At 35.8% G+C, this 26,963-nt stretch overlaps 1 protein-coding gene across 5 annotated transcripts in view; it reads left to right on the forward strand.

Annotated features, from left to right (window-relative positions):
- The first annotated feature begins 5,012 nt into the window (after positions 1–5,012).
- LOC113714706 (BEACH domain-containing protein B) overlaps positions 5,013–26,963 on the forward strand; it is a 40,303-nt gene continuing 18,352 nt past the window's right edge. For 2 of the 5 annotated variants that reach the window (XM_027238721.2, XM_027238718.2), the window contains exons 1-16: positions 5,014–5,220; positions 5,448–5,664; positions 7,382–7,445; positions 8,823–9,054; positions 9,769–9,918; positions 11,521–11,847; positions 13,360–13,582; positions 19,177–19,245; positions 19,587–20,012; positions 20,283–20,610; positions 21,767–22,219; positions 22,326–22,484; positions 23,482–23,631; positions 25,104–25,259; positions 25,450–25,491; positions 25,621–25,965. In XM_027238721.2, coding sequence (XP_027094522.2) covers positions 5,543–5,664; positions 7,382–7,445; positions 8,823–9,054; positions 9,769–9,918; positions 11,521–11,847; positions 13,360–13,582; positions 19,177–19,245; positions 19,587–20,012; positions 20,283–20,610; positions 21,767–22,219; positions 22,326–22,484; positions 23,482–23,631; positions 25,104–25,259; positions 25,450–25,491; positions 25,621–25,965 — 3,246 coding nt within the window. In that variant the 5' untranslated portion in view covers positions 5,014–5,220; positions 5,448–5,542. Of the gene's footprint in view, positions 5,221–5,384; positions 5,665–7,381; positions 7,446–8,822; positions 9,055–9,768; positions 9,919–11,520; positions 11,853–13,359; positions 13,583–19,176; positions 19,246–19,586; positions 20,013–20,282; positions 20,611–21,766; positions 22,220–22,325; positions 22,485–23,481; positions 23,632–25,103; positions 25,260–25,449; positions 25,492–25,620; positions 25,966–26,963 lie in introns of those variants that run through there. The other 3 variants (XM_072068917.1, XM_072068918.1, XM_027238723.2) reach the window with 3 other exon arrangements.

The following is a 26,963-nucleotide window of genomic DNA, read 5'->3' on the forward strand; positions in this document are numbered from 1 at the left end:
TTCTTTGGGTGGTATGGCACATGTCCCAAAGAAACAAAGAAATCTAATTTCTATGCGCCAAAAGACTTTGACAGTTACCAGTTTTTCGTTTTAGGTGGAGTCTTGAAAATCACACATGGCGAAACAGTCCTGAGAATGGGAAGAAGTATGATGATTTTACCACTTGGTTGCCTCAATGGTTAGGGTTAGAACTCACAGAAGGGGATCCCGGATTGCAAGTGGTGGTGAGAAAAAATCCTACAAAGGGGATAGTGAATTGAGGTACCTTCTCACAAATCAATTGGAAATTGGACTCGAAGTAACTACACATGTTCATTTGCCGATTGAATCAATTTGGTGTCAGAACTATATTGATTCGGGTGTGTAGTTAGGCACCAAGGTACTTGGTGGGAAAAGGCAAATGGAGTTTTTGGATGGTTTGCTGTGTTTGCTAAAAGAAATATTCGCCAAGGTGGAGATTTGTTAGGAAATTGGCTTAATTTCTTTTAGTCAAGATTCCTATTTGGTGTGAGAAGTAACTAGTTTCCTAATTGGATTTAGTTATTTGAAATAGTTGTCAAGTAAAACCCTATTTAACTAGAATTAGATACTATTTTCTACTCTATATGAGTTTAGGAAATAGTATTGGTTTCCAATTGTTATTTGATTTTTTTGACAGTAATGTTTTCTATAAATAGGTGAGTTGGCATACTACACAATAGACACAAGGGGCATCATATAACCTTATACATGGGGTGTGAGAGAGGGTTTTTAGGAGATGAGAGATGGTATACAAGGGTTGGGCTTGGGTTCAAATTGTATTCTTGTATAGGATTTTTCTCTCATACTAAAGAATAGGATTCTTTCCGTGGATGTAGGCTCAATGGTGGAGTCGAACCGCGTTAAATATTGTATGTCGTTTATCTTTCATACTTGTGGCTTATTTGCTATTAAATTGTTGTGCATTTGATATCTCAATGTGGTTTATTCCGCGTTTGGATCCTAACAGATTGTAAGTAGAAGATCTTGAATTTAAAACCTTTTACTTATCAAGAAAAAAAAAGGGTCTTATAACCCAATCATTCCTTCTTTTTCCTTAATGAATAAAAAACCAACAGTTATTTGTCATTGATTTTTATTCTTTTTTTTTTTGCTTTATTTGGGCGAAAGATTTTGATGTTGGGCCAATCATAATTAAGGGCAGTGAGCCAACTGAGTGGAGACATCTGTTTAGTTCCCAATTGGTGGATTTGGAAGATATTAAAATGTCCCACTCGTAGATGATTTCAGTGGCTTTTGGGGACCCAAAGGCCTGCGGAAGAGACACTTTCTATATAAAGAAGTTCATTACCGTTTACGGGAAAAGGGAATAGATCTCATCTTGGAAAAGGGAAACCATATTTTTCTCTTCGAGAAAGTGAAACTGATATGCGGAATAGGAATTCTTTATTTCTGTATCATCTCGCTTAAGTTGCAAGCTACAGCAGAGTTAATGATATCAATTGTGACTTTAAACATGAAAAAATTTTAAAAAATTTTGATACAAAAATATATTATAATAATTTGATATATGTAAAGTAAAAAATTGATTAAAAAATGTGTTAAATTTTTTTTTTTACAGAAAATTATAATCGAAACAAGGGTACATGGGGCAGAATAATTGATGATTTTTGTCTAAATTAGGCACGACTTGATTGAAGTGGTACTAAGTGCTTTGAGTGATTGACAAACGACTTTTTATTAATTAAGTTTTCCCACAAAGTTGGTTGTTGAAGGAGGATTGGTATTGAACCTGGGAATAATAAAAACTTTTCAGATATTATCGAGGTTGCAAGCACGAGATTGGTTAGAGTTTCTCGTCAATCTTCCCCACCACTAACCTAAGCTTTGAAGGCTGAAACCGTTCACCAAAACAAGCTAATGACAAATGATGCCATATAATTTTTTTTTTGGGGGTCCAGTCAGCTTCAGCTTCGAACTTCACTTTGGAGCATTAAACGGGCATCCGTGCTTGTATAACCTTTGCATTGGTGCAATTCGACTGTCTCCCACATTCCACACAATAGTGACAAATTCTCAGCCAATTAGGGAAATTGTTACTATTCTTAGATTTAAGTGCCCATTTGGATCCTTGATAATATGCCAGCAACGACGAATAACCTCATCAATTGGCTTTCTTTTTTATGTGAAAAAAAAAAAAAAAAATCTCTCTTCATGTGACAAGAGGAAGTGGCTTCTCAGTCTGGGTACATTTGGCGAAAAAATTAAAGAGAGAGATCATGTTCCTGCTCCATCATGATAATATAAAAGATGCAAAGAATTGTCCTTAAACGAGTTGGCTATCAGGTGAAGCATAAAGTGCATGTTTGATTGCAGGTTATGAATTCAAACATTTGCATCTGCAATAAAATCCAAAAATGTGCAGTAATGCACTCTTTTGTCTGCAGGTGGGGGTTGCCGATTGACCAAAAACAAAAAAAAAAAAAAAAAAAATATATATATATATATATATATATATATATATATATATATATATATAAGATGCAATCACTGCACAATTTTTGTGGTTTGAGTCTTTTTTTTTCACTTTGAAATGATGCATTTTATTCTTTGAAACTCATTCATCATGTTTTGGTTCCTTGACGGTTTCGGAGCAATACATGATAGGAATTAGAGCATAGAACAAAATTTGTGAGTTTACACTAGTGAGAGATATAAATGCACCGTTCAAAATGTGAAGGACGAAAAAATTTAGAACTCTGAAATGTGAGAGACTTGTTGTGCATCTTTCCCATAGCAAAAATTAACTTTGTGATGAATCGTCAAATCTCAATTTGTCCTCACAGCCAGGAACTTCACTGAGTTTTGATTCTGCCACGTACGTGACTCGTAAGCCTGTTTGGAATTTTGACAAATGATCACGCCTCATAAATTAGAGTAATTGGATACCTCTAGAAAGTTGAAAGTGTCCTCTTGAAAGCATAATCCTGGAATCTATTTGCCAGAGCATTACTTGTTGGCACTGGTTAAATCAATAATTAATTAATACTTGTTGGTACAGTTGGATTAATTAATCTTGGGTAGGTTGGTGGGCTACAAACACCCCGGCGAGTATACAAAATTGGATTTGGAAATAAAATAACACAAGAGGATATCATCTATGATCTGTAACACCCACCACATGGATGATAATGGAGAGCTAAACAATGCTTGTTTAAGCGCCAATATTATTGTATGGTGGATTTGTTACCATTCTTTATGCTTGTAGAGGTAAATAAATATCTTGTCCAATAATGAACCACAATCCTCATCAAGATTTGGAGAATAAATTTTCGAAAGTAATCTTATTAATATTTGTTGTATAGCATATCTTAATCCATACTTTATTAGCTGAAAATTGGACACGGTATTTGATTTGATTAGAAACGACGGAGATAGATAGAAATTTTCTCTAGCATGTGTATTATTTTATGGTTCGTCTAACGGGTGCTCTATCCATTAAAATATATTTAATGCAAACTATTGGATCCAATAACATTACAAATGAAGCATAAGTGGTGGAGTTGAGGGAAAGCAAATGGCTCGCTAGTAAATCCATTAGGCCAGTGCTCGAAGGTCCAAGATTTATTAAACTCTCTAATCTTACATGATTACTGGTTTATGGATGATTGCACATACTTCACAACGGATCGTGGAACCAAAAAACATGTATACTCTAGAATTGCGTCGAAGGCAAGAAGTCCAAGGCTTTGATTGGACTGTGAATTTTTGTAGAAAAATTCTAACAATACGGAGTTTTGCAGGAAATGGTTGGCAGATGGAAAAGTGTTTAGCTGGACTTAAAGTGTCACTGGTCACTAGTATTGTATTGGGTTCAGGCCCAATTCAAGTTGACTATCTCGTTTTTTCCAACGGCCCAGCCGCCGTGGTGGTAGCGTGCTTTTTAACTTGCGTGTCCAAAACCAAAAGTAACATGAAATTTTCCTTCAAAAGTAAAGCATCTCCATTTTATTTTTTGTTTTTGGTAAAACATTAAAGCATATGATGGTTTGGTCTCTTTTTTTTTTTTTTTTTTTTTCTTGAGTATTCTAGGAAAGTTGCACAAGTGCATGTTCATATCATTTGTGTAAAAATAGATTGCTGTATTTTTTTTTTTTGGTCTTGAACTAAAAATGAATATGACTAGGTGTAGAATCTCATGTTCATGAGAAAATTAATTACAATGCTAATAAATATGCATTATACTGCTTAATAAATATTATCACATTGTAATAAATTTATGTATACAAGTTTTTTAAGAATAATTTGGCAGTTTAATATTTGGAATGCATTAATCTTTTTGAAGTGAATATGTAAAAACATTATTGGTGAATTATTTATGCATTTAAAAATAACCACACTTAAAAAATATGCCGTGCTAATGCATGGGCAAAATACTAGTTAAAATTATTTTAGATATACACAAACCATTAATCAAAGACTTTTGGACAAAAAACATTAACGGATAAAGATAGAAAAACAAAAAGAAAGAAGTCTCTTATGCATTAATTATGATTTCTTTTTTTTTTTAATATTTAATGGGCTCAACTTCATCTCCCAATCCTAAAATTTCTTCTTGTTTAACTCGCAATCAAAAATTTATTAGACTGATTTAATCTAAATAGATAACTCTTTGACATTCTTAAAATTCACAAAAAAAACTCCATTTCGCATAAGCCAATCAATTAGCCACATTACCACTTAAATGTACAAAAACAAATCTTATTGTGGATGGATGGAACTAATTTTGTTGAGTAGACGAATTTAGAGAAGGGCATGACATCTACTTAGTACAAACCTCTGTAAAGAAAAGAAGAAGGTCATGATATATTTATTCAGTCCACCGCTCCATGGCTCCATTGCAAAGTTCCAGACTTTCAGGGGACATTTTAGAATTTTATTAAACTTCCGGGGCGTAACAACTTTGCTCTTTCCGACCCCAAAAGATTTAACAATTACATAAAAAGGAATGTTTAATTGTAAATTGGTCCTGTGCACATGTATCTGCCGGGCTTCCTCCTTTACGTGAATTCAACGTTTTCAACTTATCAAAAAAGGTTAAATGACGTGAAAAATTAATTCAACCTTCGCAGAGATTTCATTCCCAGATCTTGGATACCCTAAACCCTTAGAAACAGAAAAACTTAAACGAAAAGGGGAAATCAAATTGATATTCACTGACAAATTCATCCTTCCGATCAGGTAAAATCTCATTTTCCGGTTCATTTCAATTTACCGTTAATACACTTCTAAACTCGTCAATTTGAGTTCTATTTTTGTTGCTTTAGCTTGAATTAGATTCTTATTACTTTTTACTTTGTCGGTGAACTTTGTGAAGCTCAGAATTTTTTTTTTTTTTTAAGTAGTATATGATCAGGTAGCTCCGGATTGATTAAGCTAGTTTTGATTGTCGGTTTTTGTTGGAATAGGAATAGTTTTGTGTGGTTAGAGTGATGTTGGGCTGCAAATTTGATTTGTGGCTGTTGGAAGTCTTGACTTGATAAGTGCTGAGGCCTCTGGAAGCATGAATTTTGTCAAGGGAGTTGCTGACCTTATCCGGAGGACATCGGCTGGGCAGAGTGGAGACTTTGCTTCGGCGTCACGGTCGGAGAGGTTTTCTCTCCCTTCTCCAAAAATTCGATTCAGGTACTGGAATACCCGTTGATCATGGTCTATTTTCCTCCAAACTGTGTACATTAGATAGTGGAATTGGAATTATATGCTTGTTTGTGTTAAATCGTGTGTTCAGTAATAAAATCGCAATGCTCATGCCATGTGGTTATCATTTTACCAAGATGACAAGGTACTGAATAGAATTTGATCTACTGAAGCTTGCGGAAGAGGAACTAAAAGTGATTATTTTAGAGTCATCGGTTGGCACCTTTTGAAATTGAATGATAGGTTAAAAGGTGCAATAATTTAGATGCTTGGTTCAAAAAAGTTATGGTCTTGATTTTGCCCAGTGTTTGTCAACTCGTAACAAGAAAATTATGCTGGGGATGTAGGATGAGTGTTGTTGGGATGACCTTGATTAAACACATGATGACTTTGAATGAATTAGGATATTCTTAGGATGATCTTTTGCCAGTAAGCCTACTGTGGTCAATCATGGAGAAACAGGATTTGAGGGGATTAGGAGTAGGCGTTAGGTAATTGATACACTTTTAGCATACACACTGAATGTACTTTTGGTTCAAGTTACAATTTTTTTTTTTTTTTTCAAAATCCTGCCATCCTTTGCCCTGAGAACTGGTTTTTGATTTTCTGTTATTTAATGTGGTTAATTTATCTTTTGTATTTTTTTCCTATTAATAGCTTCTTGATAATTGAAAAACTTGAGATACAAAACCAACGAGTGCCATCCTATCAGCGCTTATTTGCTTCATGATTGGATAGGATAGCATTTCTGATCTTGGGAAGGTTAGTATTGAGCATTTTTTTAGGTTCCTGCCATTGACCCTTGCTTGTAATCTGCAGAGTGTTCAAGAAAGGGTATCCAGGACAGAGATTTATCCTGTCTAACTTTTGGTCAGGCAGCTGCCTCCACCCCCCAACCCAAAAAACTAAAAAAAAGAAAAGAAAGAAATAGGAAACCACATCCTTTAATCATTTATTGTACTGCTAAAATTACCAGATCAAATCACCATTACTGTTGTTTCACAAATATTATAGGTATCATCATTTAGATCAAAAAAATCTGTACATGCTTATGTGGATAAAATTTCATCTTTTGTGAGTTTAATTCATTTTAACGTCTTTAGGAAATAGAGAACATGAAGTTTGGCTAATGAGCTTCTGTGCTCATTTAGGGAACCTAGGCTTAGTCTGGGGGTCAACTATTTTTTCCCCTAATTTTTAGTTACTAGTGTTGGCGGAGTTAGGTTTGTATAAATTGCCTTGTGAACTCTAGTGCACTTAGTTCTACAGAATAAAAGCACTTTGTTGAGAATACTTTACAAGGGTCAAAACACCCATTTTTTTTGGAGATCAGCTGATTAGAGGAAGATTATTGCACAAAGAAAAAACCTGAGATGGCATATCTTGCTCTATTTGAATAATTTGGAGAGAGAGAAACTGTAGATCCTTTGGGACTTTGAGAATTTGCTTTGGATAACAAGAGCACTCTGATGTTTAATGTATTTCTGGTTTAGGAGGAGTTTAGGAGAAACGAAAAAAATTATTTCGCCAACATAAGAGAAAGAGGTCCAATGCATTTTGTTATGTTGGACATGGCTCTGTTACTTTGATTTATCTTTCTACTTGCAAATCCTATTAATATTTAATTTAATAGTAGTAGTTTGTTCATTACTTTATCTTGTTTGTTTATTTCCAATGGTTGATTTTAGTATCTTCTCTTTTTTAGTGAGGTTGGTGATGAGGCAATCCTGAATACCTTATGGGACAGATATGATAATTCCTTCGATAAGGTACATATGGGAATTTCTTGTTGTTGTTGCTTTATGACATTGTTGTCACTTGGTAGATTTAAAATTGGAGCTCTATGTATTAGGACTCTGAATGATAGGCAACATTTGAAATTTTGAGAATTTATGAAGATAGAATATTAGAATTTTCCCTGAACAAGTCAAATTAATCTTTTTCTTCTTTGATGCTGATGTGAAACTTTTGGCGTGTGCAAAGCTCTGGCTTTGGTTTGTCAAATGCAATTTGTTTGGTTTTCATCTTCTAAGTTCAAACCAAAGCTGATTCAGTTTTGAAATGTCAAGCCAGTTTCTTAAGTCCCAAGACAAAACAGTCTTCAAGGGAGGTAATTAGAAAACACAACCAAATATGAATTATGTACTTATGTGAAGTTATAAGAGCATTTAATGTCAAAAGACTTGTATATTTGGGGACAACAGGATATTGGCCAATGGTAAAATGAGGTTTTATTCTCAGTGCCTCCATACCCTTTCCATTTCTCCTTCACTAAACATAATGAAGTAGCTTTTTGCCTAGGAAAGATGAGGTTCGCTATCTCACCGATCAACATATCACAACTGAAAAAAAGTTCTTTGTTGATGCTCTAGAATTCTCACACAGCAATAAAGGAATGTAATGTCTTACTGACCGAGTATTATTTCTGACCGAGATAGCTTTAGTATCTGGATGTTGATCTTTCATACATCCCTTTGAATCCAATATCTGAGTTAGATTCCTGCTATTCCAATCTGCCAATGTCACATAGTAAGCTTAAAGTGAAACCCAATAGTGCAGCCACTTTTGAGTCTGAATATAAACTACTACTGATTAATACACATCAATTTACTTTGTTTTTAGACAGCTAGAAGGACTGGTTCCATTCCATCCTGATTATTTCAAATTACTACTTTCACCTTTGGATTGAAGCTATTGTCCTTGAGTTTCAATGCTTTGGTCTAAGTTAAGCCAGATATCTTCTGGCTCCAGATGTTTGCAATTTTATGCCTTTTGTCAGCTTTCTTGATTTTGTGAAACTTTGGAATTTGTACTGGTATACAAGCTTGATTTAGGCTTTTCCATTTAGCTATCTACCTATGTTAGTTCCTTTCCTTGTAAATCACTTGAAGAGTCAACGTCTATTTAGGCATGAACTTAACTTCCTGAACCATGATTCTGCTCAATTTCTTACGTCTGTTTTTTGGGCTTGAAACTGTGAGATGCTTGAAACTGTGAGATGCAAATTTCTTCCTTTTTCCCTTTATTAATCCTTTTTTTTGGGGGGGAGGGGGGAGGCTATGGAGGATTTTGGTAGTCTGCTGGTGCTCTTTCCTTGCTTTAGTCTTTATTGAAGTGAATCTCGTCTCTAATCTTATGTTTTGCAGGTGGAAAAAAGGAAGTTATTTTATGTTTTTCTCAAGCAATTTTTGATTGTATACCGGAACTGGGAACCACCTAATGTGGGCCAATCTCCTGATCATGCCTCCTCCGCCTTACCTGTGGAATACTCAGCACATCCAAGTGATGTGGTGATTGGATGCTCAAATGGCCATCCTTCTGAGATTATTCATGTTTTAGCTGAAGAAGTGACACAAATAACGGCAATGGTTACAGAATGTAAGTTGATTCTATATCTGTTCTCTGAGGATTGATCTGATCATCTATCTGGGGCTAAATATTTGAGAGTATATTAAAAACTCATGAATGCTTCCACCTCCAGATTCTTGATCTTTAATTGAACAGTTAAATTTGTCTGAATTCTTGCATCAGTTTGGGGAACAGGGCTACTTTTTGTACTCCCTTTTGCTTTACTTACTACATAACAATCACATTGCTTTTCTCAATCTGTTTCTCCTTAGAGTTCTATTGCGACTTAAAACCATCTTTGGATTTTTCAGTTTATTGTACTCCTGTTTTCTCAGCTTTGCCACTGAGCATTTTGCAGGCATAACTGCTTCTGTTGACCTTCAGTATATAGTGAAGTGTTTTACGGAATCATAGGTTTGCATGCTTGTTTTTCAAGAATTTTGTGGAACTTATTGTTATTCAATGTTAGTGGAGAAAAATGGAATCCTCTAGACTCTGTTATTGGGATTGTCTTCTTGTTTGAGTAGACGTGTTTGTGGGAACTTTTTGCTCTAATTTGCATGTAATCTCTTAAGTATAATGTCGTTCAGTCAGCTTTGTTTAGTCCATTCGGAAACTTATCGAGATTTTACAGCTTTTGTCACATAATTAAGTCACGTCATTCTTTTAGTAGCATTCTGAAATTCCAAATATGGTGTTTTGAGGTACTTATTGTCCTCCTAATTATTTGAGTTGTCCAATCAGGCACAGCTAATTCAGGAAGTCATATGAGCACTATCACGTATGAGGGGTTGCCCGTGTTAGATGCTTTGGCTGTTATCACTCGGTCGATGCATAATTGCAGAGTTTTTGGCTTTTATGGTGGTGTTCAGAAGCTTACAGCATTGCTGAAAGGTACAAGTATTGGTTTGTGCGACTTTTCTTTCCGTTTTATCGTACTAGGTGCTTATTGAAGAACTTTGTCTCTCCCATCTGGAAACAGAAAGCCATGTGCAGTTTAAATTTTGTTTGTCTCAGTTTTGCATCATCCCTATTGCACAAACGAATCATAATTTGTCATCTGATTTTATTTGCAGCTTTTTTTTTTGGTGTTTTTGTTTTTGGTGGGGGAGGGCGGTGCGGGTAGGATCTTATATTTCAAGAGGCTTAGAGGATTTAATCGAACAATGACCCCTTTGATTGTTCCAAAAAATCCCAATATTGCACCAAGCTTAGCCAGCCAGTATAATGTTTAACTATGTAGTGCAATGGGGAAAATAGATGGAACTATTCAACAGTATATATCTAACTGCAAGAATCTTTTACTTGAGCAATTCTTTTAACTCATTTGGTTTTCTATCCCTTGAGACAGTACTTGAATGCACTGGTTAAACATCATCCTAAAAAAGTGATGTTGGGTAAACTTGATGATAATGTGAAGTTATGCTTTTTATATTAGTTTTGTAGTACTCATAGCTTTCAAATCTGTTCCAAGAAGATTTAAGGTGATCTTCTTGCCATAGAAAATTTATGTATTTGAGAAATGGCAGATCCTGTTGTATCATTTCTATGTAACATTGGCTTTCCAGGAACATGAGTTTGAATTGCAATTTTCGTGGTTTATTTTCAATACTAATTCATTTATGCTCCTTTAGCTGAATTTGCTGACAAACAAAGTTTATTAGTCAATATTCTGCGAGTATGGTAAATTGTTATCTGATTAGAAACAGAAGGAGAACTCTGCGAGTATGGTAAATTGTTATCTGATTAGAAACAGAAGGAGAACCTAGAATAGGACAATGAGGTTTAAGGAGGGGTGGCAGACAATGAGGAAATGTTTCAGAGCTCTAAAACCTTGCTTAAAGGTTATAACTGATCAGTTAAATTAGTGCCTATTTTCTATCATGGCCATTAATTTTCTATTGGTTGTTTGAAATAGAGTGTTTTTCTGTTTTCAAAATTTTGAGTAAGAGAAAGTGGATTATGATGTTAGATGCTTGTAGTTTCATGAAAAGTTTTTTGTTGCACTAGTATAGACTGCTGTCAATTGGACATCCTCAATGGTAAATGTTAATTTCTTCTTTGGTGTAATTATCCTTTATAGCCTTTTTGTTTTGCCCTTGGAAGAAACGTTGATCATGCTGATTGCCTAATTTGCAATTTTGGTGTGCTAGGCAGTTCTCCATTGTACATCTTCTGTAATTGTTGATTATTTGAGGTTGGGAAGGAAGCCGCAGACCTGTTTCTCTGTTCCTAGATTTATTTGTTAGTCTTTTTCTTTGGGAAGACGGTCTTTTTACTTTTTCTCTTATTTTTGGGATTTTATAACTCTCAGTGGACAGTTTACGTATTCTAGCACCATTGAGATTAAATACTACAAGAAAGAAAACTATCTTAGTGATTCCCTTCTACTTGATTGCTGCTTCCTTTTAGTTGTTTGTTTCAATCCTTATTTTGTCTGTGGGTCTTCATTAATTCAGAACATATACTTAACCTTGCGGGATGTTTATATTTCAGCTACTGTTGTGCAACTCAAGACCATTAGTAGTGCTCTTTCAGCAGATGAAAGTTTGCCAACCTCTCTTGTCGACAAGTCCGTAATTTTGCAGAAGATACTAATTCATGTGGTGTTAGTGTTATGTAGCTTTATTGACTTGCATTCTGGTGAATATGAGAATACTCAATTGAACAACAGCAGCTGGGTGTTTTATGAACCAAAGACTGGTGCAACATCACCTCAATCTTCTACTAGTGTAAAGGCTCCTTATTCTGAAACTTTGTTGCAGTGGCATCATAGGGCCATTGTTTTACTCATGGAAGCTGGTGGCCTTAATTGGTTAGTAGGTAAGGTACGCAGTTTCTTGTTTATAATGTTTTAAGTACCTAGTCATTTTCAGCTTGTGGAATACATAAATAGTCTGGAAACTTGTGACTTTGCCTCATAGTTTGATGTGGTATTGTTCTTTCTGGTATCCAATGCATGAGATCAAACACATCAGAGCTGATTGATATACAAATTGGAGGTTGAATAAGCCTTTAAAGGTTTGTGGGCTGAGAGTTGAGTAGGAAATTGTGCAACTTTTGAACCTGGTACTGGAGTTGATTGTGGTTATTTGGTTACTCGTCTGTACCTCTAATTGTCGAACTTCTGAATCCAATCATCATATTTCCTTCTATATGTTCGAGTTCTGTTTGCTCTCTCTTTTTTAAAACAGTGATTCTTAGTCCAATCTAGTGCGTAGTTTTAAGGAATTAAATTAATAAGCAGTCTTCTTCCTGTCTTCTTTCTGGAGGCTTATGGACATCAACTGCCTCTCTAAGGCCTTCAATAGTTGGGGGGTTGCGGAGCCACTGTGGGTCTGTTTGGTTAGCTTGATTTGCCAAAAAAATTCCAAATATTATTCAGCTTGCATCATAAACACAAATTTCAACCACCTTTTTATCTCATGTACATCACATCACAAAAGTGCTACAGTGTTATTCCAAATAATTTTTCCAAATAATCTCCTATCCAAGCACAGCCACTGTTATCTCCTCTTGGCGAGTATGGCACGCACTCCTTAACATGATCATGCTCATTGTTTGGTCTTATGTTGCATGCATATTTCGTCCATGAGTCCAGGTTGAAGTTCAAGTACGCAACTTTGAAGTACTAGTGTGGATGCTGTAGAATTAGGTTGCAATTTCACTTTATTTTGCTGCATAAAAAGGGGGGGGGGAGGAGAAAGTGGTTGACATTGTCTGCTAGACGTGTAAATTAATTTTCTTCTGAAGTGTGAGAATAGTTAACTGCTGTTTGATGAGAGATGATAAAGGCAAATTGGTAAGCAACTAGCTTTTAGAGTATTATTCTCTCACCAATGGTTGAGATGGTCGAGCACTGCAGGAAGTTACTATAGACTTTTGTGTTTATTGGATTACTGGCTCTAGCAAGCTGATTAAGGCAGCTGCAGGAAGCTAACTTTTGCATATGCACTACAAGTACCTGAGATCTACATAACAGCAGAGAGGGTTTTGCTTTTACTCCAGCTTTTTTTTTTTTTCGCAATAGAGTCCCTTGAAAGAATCAGAGGTTCTTCCTTCTTTTCATATATGTTAAGCGTATGGATGTTTAGATAGCCTGAGCAATCAAAGGTTGGACTTTGTTTCAAGGACCTTTTAATTTTTTTTTCAAGCTACTTAATGTGTATCAAAAGGTGAATTGTCTTTTCTGCTGCGTAAGATGATATAAAGCCATGGAAAATGAAATTAAATCAGTCTCCGCTGATTTTTGTTTCTATGGTTGCTTTTTTTTCTTTTCTTTTAATTAAGATTCTTTTCCATTCTCTTAAGTTTCAACTGCAAATTTTGTTGCAGAGCTTCTGCGTGTGTTGAGGAGGTTAATCATGAAAGAACAGTGGATTGATCTATCACTTCAGTATTTAACTCTCAGAACTCTTAAGATGTCATTAGCTGATAACCCTCGGGGTCAGAATCATTTTCGTAGTATAGGAGGACTGGAGGTTTTGTTGGATGGATTGGGAGTTTCATCAAACAATGCTATTAGACCAGGCAATTCCTCATTCCCTGGGGTGGTGAGGTAATGCTTTTGAACTGATAGGTTTTTTGTGTTCTTCTCTTTCTCCTGTTGAGGTTTTTATATTTTTTATATTTTATTTTGATTTTAATTTTTTAGATGCTTGCTGAATGTTAGCTTACACTTTCTTTGTAGATGTTGCAAAGTTTCTATTAGTCCTTTGTTTGGTGAATTTTTCATTGTGGATACCAACCTTTTTTTGTTTTAATGATCAGAAAGAATTTATGTCTCCTGAACTTCTTGAAATTCTTGGCAAAAGAATGTGTTTTTCTTGGTAATTCTGGCAGTGTTATTCCATTTCTCTTGCTGACTTTGGAGTTTTGAGAAGTTGGAGATATTGTAAATGTGTCAAGTGGATAGACTTGTTTTGGATTGTGCTAATTTCTAGAAACGACAGACTTTCATATATCTTGGCTTTCTAATAAAACAACATGGAACTAGTTTGCTGCTGGGTTGTGGCCTTAGCCCCCTTTGAATCTATTAATTTCAAAATGTTTATTTAAGAACGTTTGATATGTTTCTCACTTCCTCTCCTCTGCCCTTGTCCTTGCCATTTGAATCAAGAATTTTCTTAGTGTCATGATTCAGTAATCATGCTTTTTTGATTCTTGTTATGCAGTTGAGAATATGTATTTTGGGAGAAAAACATCTAGCTATCATATTATGAGTGATCAACTAGTATTTATAGAAGTATAAACCTAACAAACTATTTACAAGAATACCCTTACAAATTTATTATCTACAAGAATACTTATATTCTCTTAATACTCCTCTTCAAGTTGCAGCATATATATCATAAGTACCCAACTTGTTACAAATGTATTTCACCCTAGAGTCCCCTAAACTCTTGGTAAACAAATCAGTCAATTGATTTACAGACGGTACATGAGCTGTCTTGATGACTCTATCAAGCAATTTCTCTCGAGTGAAATGACAATCAACTTCAATATGTTTTGTCCTTTCATGAAACACTGGATTAGACGCAATATGAATTGCCTCCTGATTATCACACACTAAATTCATAGGCTGTTTATGCTCAAATCCTATTTTAAGTAACATGCTTTTCAACCAAATCAACTCACACACAGTGTAAGTCATAGCGCGGTATTTAGATTCTGCACTTGATCTGGAGACAACTATTTGCTTCTTACTCTTCCACGACACTAAATTATTACCAATAAACACACAATATTCTGTGGTCGATCTTCGATCTGAGGCAAAACCAGTCCAATCTGCATCACTATATCATTCAATATCAGTGCGTCCATGATTTTGATACAGCAACCCTTGTCCAGGAGCATTCTTAAGATATATGAGAATTCGTATAATAGCATTCCAACGACTAGTACGAGGGGTATCAAGAAATTGACTCACAACGCTCACTGCAAATAAAATGTCAGGTTTCGTTATAGTTAGATAATTTAATTTACTCACAAGTTTTCGATATTGCCTAGGATCATCTAGTAATGCATTTTGATCTCCTACTAGTTTCACATTAGGGTCCATAGGAGTATTCACAGGTCGGTAACCTAACATCCCAACTTCACTCAGCATATCGAGTATATATGTCCTTTGACATAAATAAATCTCATATTTAGACCAAACTACCTCAATATCGAGAAAATACTGTAAATGACCTAAATTCTTTGTCTGAAAATTTATCTGCAGATTGAATTTAAGTTTCTGGATTCTCACAATATCATCACCTGTAATCACAATATCATTCACACAAACAATTAATAAAATTTTATCAGCATTAGAATGCTGATAAAATACAGAGTGATTTACTCTACATTTTGGTAGACTGAACTCCATGACAGCACTACTAAACTGGCCAAACCAAGCCCTAGAAGACTGTTTCAATCCATATAAGGATTTTTTCAAACGACAAACCAACGGTGAATTCTCCTCCTGAACAACACGCCTTCTTCCAAATCTCCATGTAGAAACTTATTTTTCACATCCAACTGATGTAATGGCCAATTATAAGTTGCTGTCAAAGAGATAAGAAGACGAACAGAGGTAATCTTTGCAATAGGAGAAAATGTTTCTAAATAGTTGATTCCATACACCTGAGTAAATTTTTTAGTTATCAGATGAGCCTTCAATCTATCAATAGAACCATTAGGCTGTACTTTTATAGTGTATACTTATTTACAACCAACAGCAGGCTTACTAGAAGGAAGAGGGACAAGATCCCAAGTATCATTTTCCTCCAAAGCAAACATCTCTTTTTGTATAGCTAATCTCCAACTAGGATGATTGAGAGTATGGATAATAGATTTAGAAATGGATACAGAATCAAGTGAAGCGACAAAAAAAGAATATGACAAAGAGAGACGAGAATAAAAAACAAAATTAGAAATAAGATAAGAAGTACAATGTCTTTTACCTTTGCGTAAAGCAATAGGAAGATTTAACTCACAGGAGGGCGTCATACCTGGATTTGAAGATTGAGAGTTAATTGGTGAAGTGTTTGGCATATCAGGAGCTTTCTCAACTAGGGAATGACGAGAATAAACTTGAAAATTAGGACGAGATAGTCGAGTTGTGGAATCTGGTGGACTAGATAACTTAGGTAATAAAAATGAAGGAGTTGGTAAAATAGGAGAAAAAAAAGAGGAACACTGGTCTGACTCACAAAGCATACATTGTTTTATAAAATAAGGAGTGGATTCAAAGAAAGTAACATTAACACAAATAAAAAAACGATTTAAAACTTGACTGTAACATCTATATCCTTTTTGCGCTCGTGCGTATCTTAAGAAAATATATATAATAGCATGAGGATTTAATTTATCCACCCTGGGAGCAAGTTGATGAACGAAACACACATCCAAAAATACTAGGAGGTAATTTAAATATAGGTTCGTGAGAAAAAAAAAGGGAGTGAGGTAATTGGCCTCCAAGAATATTGGATAGCATGCGATTAATTAACATGCAGTTAAAACTGCATCACTCCAAAATTGTTTTGGGCACATTCATGTGCAACAAAAGTGTTCGAGCAATTTTGATTAAATGTCGAACTTTTCTTTCAGCAACTCCATTCTGTTGTGGAGTGTAGGGACAAGATGACTGATGAAAAATACTAGATTTAGTCATAAAGGTATCAAAAGGAGTGCAAAAATATTTTTTTGCATTATCACTGCGAAGTACACATATAGCACACCAAATTGATTCTTTATTTCTGTAACAAATGCATAAAAAATGAAATATAGTTCTGAACGATTTTTCATTAAATAAAGCCATGTAACTTTGAAAAAACTATCAACAAAAGTTATAAAATATTTAAAATCTAATTTTGAAGTGACTCGATTAGGACCCCAAACATCAGAATGAACTAATAAAAAGGGTTCAGAAACTCGTTTATTGACTCTAGGGGCTAAGAAACACGATGATGCTTTCCTAACTGACAAGACTCACATTCTAATGATGACAACTAACTCAAAGTAAGAATCAACTTCTTCAAATTTTGTAGAAATGGATGATCCAAACGACAGTGAATTTCAAGAGGAGAAATAGTAGCAAGACACGCAATCGGACCATTGGAGTTGAGAAATAAAGACCATTATGCTCATGCCCTCCACCAATTGTCCTCATTGTCTTAAATCCTGAATGACAATAAAATCAGGAGAAAAGAAACTGAACACTGTAAAAATTTAGTAAGCTTACTAACAGACATTAGATTTAAAGGTAAATTGGATACGTAAAGAACAGAAGACAGTGGAAGAGATGGGTTAATTTTTACAGTGCCTAGTCCTTTCACTTTAGTTATAGATCAATCAGCTAAAGTAACATGAGGAAAGGAAATATACTCTTGAAATTAGGAAAATTTATAAAGGTACTTGACATATGATCAGTAGCCCCGGAATCAATAATCCATGAGTCAAAATTAGATGATGTGGAGAGACAAGTCATAGCATAACCTTTTTGTGCTAAAAGAGCAGAGAGAAGAGAGGCGTGATTTGCAGTTTGGTACTGCAGAAATTTGACATAATCTTTCTCGAATATAGTAAAAGTCTTTTGGGACCCTTGTGCTGAAGAACTTGATTCAGCTTATTTAGTGGTAACCGCGTTAGCAAACTGAGAAAGTTTTCCAACTAAATCTGAAACAAGTATCACAAGTGTGATTTTTCAAATCACAATGAGTGCACTCACGGGTGCCTTGGCCTCCATGACCTCCTTTACTTCTTCTTTCATGAGAGCCACGTCCAAAGCTAAGTTGCTCACGTCCAGGACTAAGTTGCTCTATCCTATTGTTGTTAACAACTAAAGCAGACTTGTCATTAATTGGAGCACTATCACCCTGTACATTGTCCTTAGATGCAGAACATAAGACACAAGCACACGCCTCTGCAAAGGATGGTAATTGTTCACCTACTAAAATTTGAGATTTGATTGGTTCAAATTTTGGCTTAAAGCTAGTCAAGAATTTGAGCACAAGCATTTGCTTTCTTTGCCTCTGCATAACTGTAACATCAATTGAGAGAGGCATTACAGCATTCAATTCTTCTAAAATTCGCTAGAGATTAGCAATATATTCAATTACTGTCTTGTTATTTTGTTGCAACTAAAAATACTCCAAAGAAATATTATACATCCGTAAAAGATTACTGCAAATATAATAACTGGATATAATCCCAAACTTCTTTTGTTGTTTCACAATGAGAACATATGTAAGCAATTCGTAGTTCCATAGAATTTCATAGTGCTCCAAGAATTTGGGCATCCTCTTGAATTCACATTAGTTTCTTGTTATCCTCTTTAGGAGAGTCATCTGTGAGATATCGTTGCTTTCCTAAGTCTGTCAGATAAATCTTAACAGCTTTTGACTACTGTTGATAATTAGTGTTATTCAACTTTCAATTAGTGATTCCAGGCATCACCATTGGCATAATATTAGTGGACGTCACGATATTTTTTGATAAACTTTCAGCTATAGCGAATAACACTTCAAACCAAAAAACAGTTAAAATTCGTGATAAACAGTACCTTGGAATAGTACGCGTGAATAGTACACGATGAACAGTATGTATGAACAGTATCACGTGAACAAGACTTTTGTTAGATGTTTAACCCTAACCCTAGGACTTTAGCTCTGATACTATGAGAATATGTATTTTGGGAGAAAAACATCTAGCCACCATATTATGAGTGACCAACTAATATTTATAGGAGTACAAACCTAACAAACTATTTACAAGAATACCTCTATTAATTTATTATCTACAAGAATACTTATATTCTCTTAAAAGCAATATTGCAAGTAAATGGCTCCAATTCAACCATTGAAACTTTTCATTTTTTCCTCCTGTTCCTGTTTTACTTGATTGTGTGGTATTTGCATCCTGAAGAGTGTTGTACATTATTTCGTTTCCTGTTATAGCATCAATTTCAGTTTTAGACTTTGTAACCAAAAAAATTTTTGAAAGTGTGCCCCTGAATGGTCAAACTGAACTCAACTGGGTCGATTATCTTATTTTATAGGTAGTCGCGCTTTGGTATAGCATTGTGTGATACAACATTTGATGTCACTTAAATTTATTTTCTTTCGTCATTTTCACTAGCCACTGATGTTGTGGGTATTCTCATTGCAGAACCGAAAATCCCTTGCAGGCTATTTTCCAGCTGCACGTTCTTTCCTTGGAGATACTTAGAGAGGCTGTGTATCCTTTTGACCTACATGTGTATTTGGTTGCTTTTCATAATTTGCTTTACACGTTCAAGTAAGTATTCCAAGTCTTGTGAACTCTCACATAGTGCAAGAGTGCTTTAGAAATGCAGAAGACCGTAAAAATTAAATTGGCTCTTTTCTTTTTAAGTTTGCTTGACAAAAAGGATTTACATAAACATGGAGTTGCAAAAATAAGCACTTTTGTGTTTACTTTTATGATTTTAAGCTCTTATCTCAGTGCTATAATATAACTTTAGAAGATTCTTCATGCCCTTAGCATTTAATAGCTTTGAGGTTTTGAAAAAATTAGTCATGCCCTTAACCAGCTAACAGCTTTGGGAATATGAATAATTTGCAATTCCTGTCTGAGAATGGAAGAGTACAGAAGTTTGCTAATAGCTTTTGTTCGCTCGCATTCATGCTTCAAGATTACAAGCAGCAGGAGTTGAAAATGCTTGTACATGACGATGAGTATGTTAATGCAACCAAACTTCATGAGAAAGGGCTTTCTCCTCCAGCAGCTGATTCACAAAATTGGAATCACTATGTTACGAATTTGATTGCAGTTCTTTGTTCTTTCCTTCTTGGTTTTGAAGATACTATACATCAAAATCTTCAACCATCAACTGGTACAAGTACCTTGCCAGTTTCTTCAGCATATCTTGAGCTTTCAATAAAGTGGTTCTTGAGGGTGCTTCTTACAATATTCCCTTGTATTAAGGCATGCTCCTATGGAAATGAGCTGCCTAGCCACTTAAGGTGTGTAAATAAGTATCTTGCGTTTTCATCTCTTTTGCACCCAATTGCTGGCTTCTGCCAAAACTGCATGGAGCAGATACATAGAAAGGGGGAACAAAGGGAAGAGAGGTCACTCATCCAGTGGTTTTGTAGTTTCAGATTGTCCATGTGCTTGGCTCTTTATTTCTTATTGCATCTTTTTTCTCTTTCATGTGGTTTATCTTTGGCCTATTTTTCCATATTTCTTTTTTTTCCCTGACATTTACATGCTTTGTTATGTATTCTCTTTAGGATTTTTGTGTATACGCTGCAGCATTCTGTTCTTTTGACATTCCGGAAGATCCTTATTTTATTGCCTTCATCACTGGATGTGTTCCGGGCTGAGGGAGCGTGGGACTTTATTTTCTCTGAGAATCTTTTCTACTATGGCCCAACTGCAGTAGAATTCTCTGGTGATAACTGCTCCAGTTCTGAAGGTTTTATTATGAGAAGCAGACAGTTTTCTGGTTTCACTGGGAATGATGGCCATATCAGTAGTAACGAAGTTGAAGTTCTCCAAGTGGAAGCAATTTCATTCCTGGAGCTGGCAGCAACTTTAAGTGGAATTTCACATAACTTGGTTGGTTCTTTCTTTCTGTGCGGGTCTCACATTAAATATTTCATCTGCTATTTTAGATTTTATAGATTTTCCCGATTGCCTGTGTTGTATCAGCTCTTTTTTGTTCCCTCCTCTTGGCTGCATGGTATATATGCTCTGATGTTAGAGATTATTGTCGTGTAAATCTGTCTTTCTTGGTTGTGAAGTGAGTAGAGGTACTCCTAGAAGATTTGACTGAGGTAAGGAACTTCTATTGGATGGCATGTCCTTGAAAATAAGATATCAAAAGATGGAAACTGTAGATCAACAGCAGACAGTGGAGCAACTTTTGGTTCACCACCATATCTGCTTAGGCTCTAGAATACTTGATTGTTATGAATTGACATGGCAGTACAGATATTCCTTGTACGTCTTGTTGGTTGACTTCAAATGCCCCCAGGCAGGTCACATGCCTGCTTTACTAGGCTTGGCAATATATTTGCCCGTCTCTAATTCCAAGAAGTTCAGGTCTGTATATTCATCACTCCTGTGATGTTTCCATTTGTTGTAGAGAGAGTTGTTCAATCACATGTTTAAAGGTTGATTGGGCATATGTAAGACCTGTTCACTGAACAGAATAAGATGACCACCTCCTGATCCAGGTTCACTCTAAGTTCCCCTTGTTTTGCATGAGATTCAGCGTCTGAATGTCGCATCAAGAGTACTTCACTGCTACTGTGAATTTTGTAAAATATTGTGGACAAAGTCAATAATCTGTTGATCTATTGATCTGTTAATCAATGTTCTGTGAATTTGATGACTTCTTTCCTCGTTACTCTTAATCTGTTTCTCTTTCTTTATCTTTTTGGGTGGCCCTTCATAGTCTTTACAGGATTGTGATTACAAAATCAATGCTTGTTTGTTTGACAAGTGCTATAATTCATTACTAAATTGTTGCTATGGGACTGTGTTTTTCTTCAATATTTTGTTCTTCTTTTTATCATGAATCCAAAACTGACTTTGGCATCTTTGTAATCCTTTTTCTCCTCAAGCATGTTTTATGTTTAACTTGCAGAAAGATTTGCCTCCCTTCTCTTTGTAATCTCTAAACTGTATGTTCTTCATAAATTTCAGTTTGTATTTCCTTCTCTGCTTGTTTGTTTTTGGGCTCCAACAAGTCCTTTTCATTTTCTGGCAGGCCGAATGTTCAGTTTTACTGGATGCCCTTGAACAATCTGTTGCTAATCCTGAGATTGCTAATGTTCTTGCAAAGAGCCTTCTTCATGTAATGCAGCTTTCACCTGAGAAAACTGTTTCTTCTTTCAAGGCTCTTGATGCGATTCCTCGGGTGCTCAAAGTTGCTTCAATTCTGGCTCAAGAATCAAAAAGGCATTTGAGTTCAAGTTTTTCAGAAACTACTTCTGAGAAAATGGTCTTTTTAAACAATGGGATTTCTGATTCACCTAAAACTGTCCCCAGCTGGCGCAAAAGTGTGGAAACCTGCCTTGAACTTTTTGCAGAGTATTTTGTCACAGATGATGCAAAAATTTATATACTCCATAGTTCTGCTTGCATCGATTGCTTGTTTGATTTATTCTGGGAAGAAGATCTGAGAAACCGTATGCTCAAGTACATTCTTGATTTGATGAAGGTACATTGTTTGGCTCATAAAAAATTTATTTAATGCTAGTCATGATTGTTCTCGCAGTTAAGCACCAGATGGATACTTACATCTGTTCAAGTATTCTGTGTGACAGGTAGTTCCTTCATCTGAGGAGGATAGAAAAGCTAAATTGTATTTATCTTCCAAGTATCTTGAGACATTCACTCATGTGAAGGAACGAGAGATGAACTTTGCGGAATTGTCAGTTGATTTGTTAGTTGGGATGAGAAATATACTCTTGATGGATCAAACGGTATGTTAATCAGGTGGACCAAATCTGGTTTTTCTATTATCCATTTTTGTTCTTGTATTTATGCATGTGCTTTATTGCATTTATTCTTTTGCATGTGCTGTGTCATGATAAAAGGAATCGTCAGTCTCTGCTAAATATGTTGTTACCAGTTTTTGAAATAAAAAAATGCCTCTATAATATGATTTAGAAGTTAATTGGCCTCGGTCTTAGAATAGTTGCCGAATTATGTGACAATGATGAGACACCATGAGCTACTTTCAAGCGTCTCTGGCATGTTACCTCCTTGAACCATACCAGACTACTGTGTCTGTTTTCTGGATACTATTACCCCCAACTGCATACTATATATCTCCTTCTTTACACAGGAAAGAAAGAAATATGTATATCGGTTGTCTCCAACATGGTACTGGCTTAATTACTTGCTTCCACACCACCTCTTTCACCATCTTTCACGTCCTGTTTTAAAACCTTGTCTGTCATATTCTCCTATGGATTTAGACAAGAGGAAAATGACACACACACATGTTGTAATTGTCAGTTAAATGGATTGGGATTATGGTGAATGAGCTAATTGACTCTGATCCTTGCTATTGTTGCCCGTTGAAGCTTGGTATAGTGGGTCAAGGCATCTAGGTTAATTGTCAAGGTTTATTAGATATCCCTTGTACTGAGGTGGAATTAGGAGGTTTTGTATTGGATGTGGAGGAAAGGAAGGACTGTACTAGCTAGTGATGGCAATGGGAATATGACTGCACAGGGTAGGCATTGGTATTGCAGGGTGAAGGGCTCGAACATATTTCATGTGGGAGGGCTGGAACATATTTCACGTGGGAGGGCCAAATTGTTTCAAATGGCAGTTGACTGTAGGATATGGGTTCTGGGGAATCAGGGGATGGTTGTTTGTTGCCATTGGGAAATGCGTAATTGATGAAGCTGTAGGAGATTTTTTTCCCTCTCGTATTTATGGGTGATTTGTATCTTATTTCCTTATTATCAGCAATATCGGGCTTTGTTTCGGGATGGTGAGTGCTTTTTGCACATTGTATCATTATTGAACGGCAACCTTGATGCAACAACTGGTGAGAAGTTGGTTCTCAACGTTCTTCAAACACTTACCTGCCTGCTCTCTGGCGATGATGCTTCAAAGGTGCCTGCTACTTTCCTTGCAGTTTTATGTAGTTTAAAACTTTGAAACTGAACTTTAGATTACAGTTCTCGTAGCTTGATACAAGTATAATTGAGCTTCTAATATGCTGTGGTTGAACATTGCACGGTTTTTTCCCTTCTCAACTCTAGTAGTCACTGATGTGACTGTACTTCTTATCTTTGTGCCTTTTTTCTGGCTGTGTTTGGTCAACTTTTTTGTTTTGCGTATCAAAAGATAACTCCTCATTTTTTCTGACTATGATTATTGTAGATTATACATGTCCCTGCATATCCAGAGAGAACTATATGTCTTTGTGGACAGGACAACATGAGCTGCTTTATAACTTAGCGAAGATTGAAAATATGTGTTATGACAATCTTGACAAGGCTGTGACTGATTTGAAAAGAATGCTCTTTGAAGGTCCATTTGAATCTAGAAAGTCTAGTTGGGAAACATTTCTGAAAAGATTTATTAAGAATTTGGTTGACACTTTTGTTTACTAGGCTCTGTGAGAAATAGGAAAGATGAACTTTAACAAGCTAGAAAGTATTTTTTGTTTTTTTTTTTTGGGTTGGGGGGTGAAGGGGGGGGGGCGGTTAATTATAGGCCTGCAAATTCCTATTTGCTAAAGGATTGGAAATTGTAAATTCTAGTACCAAATTAACATCTATTCGTATTAAAGTGAAGAAGATTTGTATCTGAAATTATTAGGGTGGACACAAGTAAATAATATTGGCGTCAGTTGTCAAGCCTTAGCATAGACCATGCTGGAGGTTGGTTACAGTGTCTTTGTATTGGTCCAGTGTCTTAGCTGACAGACTGGAGTTGGCTGCTGACACTTACAATTGAGTTGATCTTAGCATGGTCTTTCTTGTAATGCTCATAGCCTCTTCTTCTTCTTCTTTGTTTTTTTTTATTTTTAAATTTAATTTTTCTGAAATAGGATAAAGAACAAAAGTTAAAATTTGAGTTTACAGATTATGAGCTGAGTACATACTAGTTTCTTCTAGATCGAGGACCAGGTTAGTGGCTGTGGACTTGGGTTTGGTGTAAATATTATTCAAATTAAGCTTGAATTGAGACCTTCTTGTTTAACTTGGCCTTGGGTTGGCCTATCCTTTCTTGGGCTTGACCAAATCAATCTTGGCCTCAATCGTTTACTTGTCCCATTAAATTAAGGGGTTTGGTCCTATTGTTATTTTGCTTTAGTTTTGTGTTGCCTTTGGTATGCTTATGGCCCAAATAGCTCTCAGGCCTTAATTGTCCATAGGTATGCTTCATATATTAAATATGATGCAGTGACTGCTTGCTAACATTTAATCATTTGTGTTCTTGACCAGCCTTGTAAGGACTGTTAGTTAACTGGTCCGTGTACACATATTCATGGGCTCTCTGGATAAATGACTGGCTGTACCTTACCTCCATATATTTGTTCTTTTCCTTTGCTGATTTTAAATTTTAAATTTGTCTAGGCTGCTTTTAGGGCTCTTGTGGGCAAGGGTTACCAGACTCTGCAGAGCTTATTGTTGGACTTCTGCCAATGGCAGCCAAGTGAATCACTTTTAAGTGCTCTGCTTGATATGCTGGTCGATGGAAAGTTTGATCTTAAAGCAAGTCCACTGATAAAGGTGAGTTTTCAAAGTTTTATTCAGAATATCGCCATTCTTTTGCCAGGTGGACCTTAGGCTCCTTTTGGAAAATGAACTTGGCCGTGTATGGGAATTTCACTGACCATTTAGCTGTAAGGCATGTTTTCTGGTTTCCTTGTACTAGTTGTGTGTAAAGTACTGATGATAGTTATTACTTTTCTATTTACAGAATGAGGATGTGATCTTGCTTTATCTTAATGTTCTTCAGAAGGTTGGTATTTCATATCCCTCATCGTGTTCCTGAGTAATGGACTTTCTGTCATTTTCTTTTTGAATGTCTGATTGCCTTTGTTTTAAAGTTCATTTGAGCCAATACCTAGTGATTTTCATGACTGGGCAGAGCAGTGACTCAGAGCGGTATAATGGGCTTAATGTTCTTCTTCAACTGCTACGAGATTCCATATCCAATCGAGATTCATGTGTCAGAGCAGGAATCCTAAACTTTCTTCTGGATTGGTTTTCACAAGAGGATAATGTTAAGGTGGTCTTGAAAATAGCGCACCTAATCCAGGTCACAGGTGGATATAGCATTTCAGGAAAGGATATTCGAAAAATTTTTGCTCTTCTCCGAAGTGAGAAAGTTGGAACTAGGCAGCAGTACAGCTCATTATTGTTAACCAGCATGTTATCAATGCTAAATGAGAAAGGACCTACAGCATTCTTTGATTTTAATGGGATTGATTCGGTAAGTCTAGTGGTGTCCTTGAATGCTACTTTAGAAGTTACATGGTGATAAATGTTTTTACTCATTTATAAGATGAATATTAATGGATTTAAATGTTGAGATTGCACGTTTTATGAGCCCAAGAATACCTTTTTCATGTGAATCATATAGGTGGAATTTAGTAATTATAGTAGTGATCTCTGAGATAGGGTGAACATATTTGCTGGAACCTTTTTTTCTAGAAGAGAAGACATAAGCATCCAATTAATAGGCTTTCCATAGAGTTTTTGCTATCCTCTGAAATTCATCATCTCATAGTTGAAGCCTTGTTCCTACTGTAAATAGTTTCTGATGTTCTCTACGACTGTTATGTACTTTGTTTATTATATACATTTCATAGTCGTACACTTTATAGCAATGAAGGATTCTACTCTAGTCTATTCATTGATTTCTAGAGCAAATCTGGCTGAAGTTATAGATACATGTGCATTCTAGAGCTTGAGGTGAGCTGGCATGGCTGCCTGCTTCTGAGGAGAAGTCATTTAATTTAATTTGTTTGACAAATGAAATCAAAATAAGGCTAGAGGAACCTTCCTGCAGATGGTTGGACATGCTATAAGTGGGGGCAAACGTGGTTGCCACTAAATCCCCCAACACAGGTTTACATTCCATCTTTAATTATCATTTTTGAGAACTTTGGGTGTGCATAGGAAAGAATAAGCAACTCAAACTGTCCTCTTCCTTGGCTGGTGGAATTCTTTTCTGAAAAAGTTGGGGGGTATCACTTCCGCTCCAATTTTTTGATACTTATGGCTATAGTGGTGAATAAGGCTCCTCAACTACCAGGACATGGTTCACACTCCTCTTCACCACTACCAACAGCTGCAATCCTTTTTTTTTTTTTTACTAAACATTGACTGCCAATGAGTAACAACATATATGCCTGGAAATATTTGATGGGTGGCTGTTTATCAGTTTGCATATGAATTTCGGTATGTTCATGTTGCATTAGGGTGATA

Source organism: Coffea arabica, chromosome 10c (assembly GCF_036785885.1).
Source record: "Coffea arabica cultivar ET-39 chromosome 10c, Coffea Arabica ET-39 HiFi, whole genome shotgun sequence".
Classification (NCBI taxonomy): Eukaryota; Viridiplantae; Streptophyta; class Magnoliopsida; order Gentianales; family Rubiaceae; genus Coffea; species Coffea arabica.